This window comes from Adiantum capillus-veneris, chromosome 30, assembly GCF_014529385.1.
Source record: "Adiantum capillus-veneris isolate H3 chromosome 30, ASM1452938v2, whole genome shotgun sequence".
NCBI classification, from domain to species: Eukaryota; Viridiplantae; Streptophyta; class Polypodiopsida; order Polypodiales; family Pteridaceae; genus Adiantum; species Adiantum capillus-veneris.
Window position 1 is genome coordinate 712,602 of NC_140960.1, and position 6,000 is coordinate 718,601.

The 6,000-nt window shown below is 43.9% G+C and overlaps 1 protein-coding gene across 2 annotated transcripts in view; it reads left to right on the forward strand.

Moving 5' to 3' along the window:
- LOC147417419 (vacuolar protein sorting-associated protein 2 homolog 1-like) overlaps nucleotides 1–5,044 on the forward strand; it is a 37,499-nt gene extending 32,455 nt beyond the window's left edge. Inside the window, exons 2-6 of one of the 2 annotated variants that reach the window (XM_086506958.1) lie at nucleotides 1,416–1,603; nucleotides 1,696–1,826; nucleotides 3,019–3,123; nucleotides 3,195–3,455; nucleotides 4,674–5,044. In XM_086506958.1, coding sequence (XP_086363084.1) covers nucleotides 1,567–1,603; nucleotides 1,696–1,826; nucleotides 3,019–3,123; nucleotides 3,195–3,455; nucleotides 4,674–4,814 — 675 coding nt within the window. In that variant the 5' untranslated portion in view covers nucleotides 1,416–1,566 and the 3' untranslated portion in view covers nucleotides 4,815–5,044. Of the gene's footprint in view, nucleotides 1–1,415; nucleotides 1,604–1,695; nucleotides 1,827–3,018; nucleotides 3,124–3,194; nucleotides 3,456–3,536; nucleotides 4,634–4,673 lie in introns of those variants that run through there. The other variant, XM_086506959.1, reaches the window with a different exon arrangement.
- The last annotated feature ends 956 nt before the right edge of the window (nucleotides 5,045–6,000 follow it).

Consider the following 6,000-nt stretch of genomic DNA (forward strand, 5'->3'; position numbering starts at 1 on the left):
TGGGTAGTGTGTCAACGACGATGACGCTATGGCTGAATGCCGGAAACTGTTAGCTATGTCGCTGGCTACGGTCTGCAACCATGACGAGGCTAGGGCTGAATGCTATCGCCGAGGATAATGACGGGCTGAAACGCTGGTTGTTCTAGGCTGAAAACTTCAAGGAGGTTGTGAGGAAAATGCTGGCTATTCTGGTTGAAAACGCCAAGGAGGTTGAGGGGACTGCGGTCGAGATACTTCTCCTCCTGCTTCTTGCCTTCCAAGCGCTGCCCCCTGGCTGCCTATATACCCACCAAAGGCTGGGTTGAGCAGAAAAAATGCCAGCCCCACGACCATAGGATAAATTGGCTGAAAACAACTTATGAAAAAATAAGGTGCTAAGAGGTAGTTCACGTGGAAAATTGGCTACATGCTGAAATGCTGTCCTGTGCAAGAGAGGGTATGCAACTATGACCGGCCTGGACATGTACGTCATGCTAGAGGCTCACAAAGGTGCCAGGCTAGGTCCTAAGCTAATGACTCATGCTAGACTGTAGCAGAAGCATGTCCATGTAGTGCAAGTGCAGTGCGCACGTGACAAGACATGACTGTTGAAGACCAATTGTCATATTAGGACATTCCATGCTTTTGAGAAAACTCGGTGAATAGTTGCTCCCGGATTGAAGAAGATAAGTGCTTTGGTGCCTCAAAGCTTTTCATAGGCTAGGAATAATTCTTTGGATGCATCTGACATGACAAAGGTACAGACATCTGGAACTAATCCCATCATGGTCCTTGCCTTCTTGGCAGGAGGTTGTTGTGGAACTTGTTTATCTGCCTTATGAGGGCAAGTGTAAGAAGTATCTCCTGTCTTAAAACATTTAAAACACTTGCCTTTTTGTTGAAGAATGTCCTGTTGCCTCTAAGGAAATCAAGTCGTCGAGGTGGACTCGAGGTATCTCTAGTGGTAGTCTGCTGTTGTCGAGGATTATCCTTAGCAATAACATCAGAACAAAATAAAGAAAACGAATATTGTACATTGCAAACACAAATTGGCAAGTTGAGATCACAGAATCATGATTTCCAAAACAAATGCCATCATTGTGTTAAGAACCAAAATGAACACAAAAGGAAGCAATTGATTGACAGGAAAACAAGCACAGTCAATCTTGTTTTGAAACTTCAAAAGCAAGTTGTGAGAGAAAAATATGGAGAATCTATGTATTGGCAAACCTCAAACAAAAAAAGGAAACCTAGTAGAGTAACATACTTGAACAATTATGAACAAGCAGAGTATTGTACAGCTCTTTTATCCACAATACTCCTTTACATTTGCAGTCCCCATGCCTTTTAGCAGTTTAACGTCTTACATATTTTATGCATGCTTACACAAATATCTGAGTTAACACCAACTCCATGTTGTGATCAACTTGATGCAGGAAGATCTTTTTGGGAAAAATTTCCAGTGAGCAGCATGAGATTGATGTTGTAGCAAAGGATTTATTGGGCCGTGGGGTTGAGTCTTTTCGTGTCCCCTCCACTTTCACCCTTCATAACACACTTGAGATCTTGTTTAAAGAATTTGTCAGTATGAGTTTCCTGTTTGGCAAGAAGAAGACACCCGCAGGTATGCCATCCTCTTAATGTGGTTATTGTAGATTTTATTGTGTATATTGTAGATTTCATTGTCATTTATCAGGACTTTTGTGCATGTTGCAGAGCTGCTGCGTGAAAATAAGCGCATGCTTGATAGGTCAATTCGAGAGATAGAGCGTGAAAGGCAAAGTCTACAAACGCAAGAGAAGAAGTTGATTGTAGAAATAAAAAAGACAGCAAAGCAAAACCAGATGGTACGCTGTTTCTTTCCTTTAACATTGTCTCGTGACAGTTGTGATGTTGATGTCACAAAGAAAAATAAATAGATTGCTCAAAGCTTGGGTCGCCGGCTGGCCGTCATGTCGCAAGCATCTCTTTGGGTCCTATCTATGTAGTTAGGAGCGCTTGCCGCAATGCCAAGCTCTGCAACTCTAACTCTGGCATATAGAGAAAGAGAGCTCCAGGTTTGCATCTGTGGAAACGATGGAAGTTTGAGGCAAATGCTGGATAGCCAAATTGCCTTTGAGACAAATTTGAATGTGCAAGATGTGCATCTGTGTGTTATGGAACAAAATTATAAAGCTTCGAATTTGGATTTAATCCAGCTCAATGTGGGTCGCTGATGGCCAGCAAGGGGTAGGTCTTGGCCTGATTTGCACATTGGGAGGAATGGGAACAGTAATTGCCATATGGAGGGAATGAGAATGGGGACCTGGAATGGAAAAGGAGATGGGAAGGGATTTTTCGTAGAATAATGCTTAAAGAAACTCTTTGTTAATCACGTGGCCTACTTGTAATCATAAAACGGGCTTTTGACAACCAGAACCATACCTGAACGCATTCCGGAACAGGGAAAAATGTGTTGCCTGTTTGAAACGCAAATTGAAACGGCACATACCCAGAATGGAGCACCTCCAACCAGAACACTTTCCAAGGACGGCAAGGGCCTAGAATGGGCTTTTCCTGTTTCTATGACCAAGCGTAGAGCCCGTCTCCAAGCGCTTTGCCGCCTCCTTCACAAAGCACATATACACTGAGTGTTGGTGGAAATTGTAAACACTTGGGTGCACTGTAAAGCAATATGAAATAGTCAAATGGGTGCAAGTTTTGGGATGAGTGCATCTCTCTTAGTAGCAGGCTAGCTACTCCTGCTCTCAGTTAAAAAGTTCTGTTTTTGCTGTGTTGCGCGGCTTGAAAATAGTGTCAACTTTGTTGTGAGGGACTGCCTTGCACATGAGTTTTTTCGCCATGCAATCCTGTGCAACAGTGGAGAGAGCATGTGAGGCCGGGCCAGCACGGTCCAAAAGTTCTAGTGCATTTTTTATGGCATTATAGTGTGCGAAGAAGAGAGGCATTTTCACCCTCGGTGAACTGTAAAATTATGAACTTGTTAAGGAATAACTCAATTATGAAGAAACGGATTTAGACTTGAGTGTCTATTTGCAGGGTGCAGTGCGGGTTATGGCGAAGGATTTAATACGAACAAGACATCAAATTACTAAGTTTTATGCATTGAAATCTCAATTGCAAGGGGTTTCTTTAAGAATACAGGTGAGGACTGAAGGTCTCTTTCTTGTGCTGCTTCAAAATGAGCCCTTTTGATTTTTGTGATACCTAAACAGACATTGAAGTCAACACAATCAATGGCAGAGGCAATGAAAGGTGTCACAAAAGCAATGAGACAAATGAATCGGCAGATGAGTCTCCCTGCAATTCAGAAAATAATGCAGGAGTTTGAGAGGCAGAACGAGAGGATGGAGATGACTACGGAGATGATGGGAGATGCTATTGATGATGCAATGGAAGGGGATGAAGAGGAGGAGGAAACAGACGAACTTGTCAATCAAGTACTGGATGAAATTGGCATAGATCTAGACTCTCAGGTAAATGACCTCTCTCTCTCTCTCTCTCTCTCTCTCTCTCTCTCTCTCTCTCTCTTTATGGATAGATTGCCTCCCTTTCAGTACTCCCTGGACGCACCCTCCTTGCCAGTCACACGGACGGAGATCACTAGACTCATTCGTCAGGATCTTGTACAGTTGGACACCAGGAGGACATGGGTAGAGCCGATACAGGAGTTGGGCACGAAGATGGCTTTCTACAAAGAGCACCTTCTCCAACTTTCAGGGGATGGGTTTGTGACTCGTCCGAACTACATGGACACTCATTTATCTCATGGTCTGCGATGTGCTATTGGTTAGATTCGCACATCCTCACACCAGCTGGAGATTGAGACGGGTAGATTCAGAGGGATACCACCAGAGTCTAGGATATGTCAACTATGCGGTAGAGAGCCAAAGACAGAGCTACACTACATATGCCACTGCACTGTGTATTATGAGATACGAGGGCGCTTCCATTGCTTATTCAGGGAGGGTTTTGGACCCCTAGATAGAGTCATGAGATATCAGGACCAGAGATGCCTTGGCTTATATCTACTTGAGCTACACCGACATAGAGACAGTCTGTTGGGGAGACATGGAGTACGACAGTCGCAGAGACAGATCACAGATTTCTTTGGATCGAGGGAACCAAGAGACCAACCACCAGCACAGGGTTGTACCCGCATTCATACCAGAGGCACCCTCATTGACAGGGCGATTGAGCTCGGGAGATCGAGACGACCACGACCGAGACACAGGAGCACACTACATCGACGAAGACTTCAGCAGAGGATCAGAGGCATTCTAGCACGACACCCAGATTGTCATTGAGGGCCTATTCTACATTTTCACATTTCACATTTCACACTTCATTTCAGTTTTCATTTTTATTTTTACTTTCAGTACTTTTTGTACTTGTACTTCAGACATTGTATTAGATTCACCACTTTGTATCTGATGGTCTCATAGGTCATTTTGGCCTTTTGAAGACGTTAATATATCATTTCATTTCATTTCATTTCTCTCTCTCTCTCTCTCCCCGTTTGAAGTATAGGAGCACTTGCACACACATGCATACACACAATACATTCTTTCTATCTACCCATGTGCATCGCTTGTGATGGCCCATATATTAAGGGACTACTCATTGTTCATGTGGACTTTTCAATAGAAATAAATTCTGTTTTGACTGATATTGGGCTTTTAACTGCTGATCAGCTGGTGAGCGCTCCCGTAACATCGTCTCAGCCAGCTAGTGCGTCAGGTGCTAAGGTTCCACAGGCTAGTGCTGCAAATGGAGATGATATGGGCATCGATAGCGATTTGCAAGCCCGTCTTGATAATCTACGAAAGATGTAAAACTGCTATTTAAGTATTTGCTGCATTATATATGAAGCACACGCTTGCTTCATTCTACTTGGAAATGCATAGACCTTTTGTGCAGTTTTGAACCATCATATTTGGGCAACTGCTCACATCATTATGTACAGTTTCACTGGCTGTTTAGCCCACTGTAGCCATATTATGAAGCTTCTGGTTTTCTAGCTTCTCAACAAAGTCAAGTTTCAATAATTTCTGTGTTTCTGATTGCCCTTTGCTATGTTGGGGCTTATCTTTCTTCCTTATCTGGATCCAGCAACCACTTAAGAAAATGGTGCATCTACATTTTCTATGTTGAGTGTCATCTATTCCAGCGTATGCCTGATATGGTGAGCTGATGGTTGTGATTTCTTTATAGACTGATATAGCGAAGAGATGTCGGCAAGAAGTGCAATTGCAAAGAATACTAGTTATTGCCAAAACCTTCTTATTGATGGCTTAGAAAGTTTTTGTTTTTTTTTTCCTGCAAAAAAAAGATTCTTCCATTAGTTAAGAAAACTGTCCAATGGGCTACAACCTGCCCCTGCTTTATCCAAATGTGGGGAGATTCTCCTAATACCATGGTGAAGAAGCGCCCTGGTCGCCAATGTCGCAAGAAGGCCTTGCGGCGCTCCCACATGCATTCGGAGCTGCCTCGAAGTCTGGCCCCTAAGTGTGTAGATTAGCTCCAGCAACACTCTCTATCTCTGCTCCACATCTGCGGGACGAGCTCTATGGCTGGCTGGAGTGTAGGTCGTCCCTTTTGGATCATAATCATCTTGCCGACTGAAGCCGTCTCAAATCTTGGTGCTGGGCCCGTGAGTGTAAACCAAGATGCAACATCCTAAGTGTAATGACTTGCTTTAGAAAGTGCATACATTAGCCAAAGAATCCGAAGTTAAACCTGCTGTGCCATGGGGCAGTCCCATAGTAGTGATGATAGGTCTCAAGTGGATAGTCACAAGTGGCACGTACTGTCGAGAGGCCACTATGCACCAACAAACTCCCGACCACAGTAGCTTGATGGGCAACTCTCCTCGGCTGTTTCCTGTCCTAGAAGCACTCCCAAAATCCTACCAAGAACTCGGACATGAGACCCTCCTTCTGCCAGTGATCCGTTGTAGCAGGAGAAGTGCCTCTCCTCGTTGAGAACAGTGCAAGCTGTTCCGGTTAGAGTTCAATGATA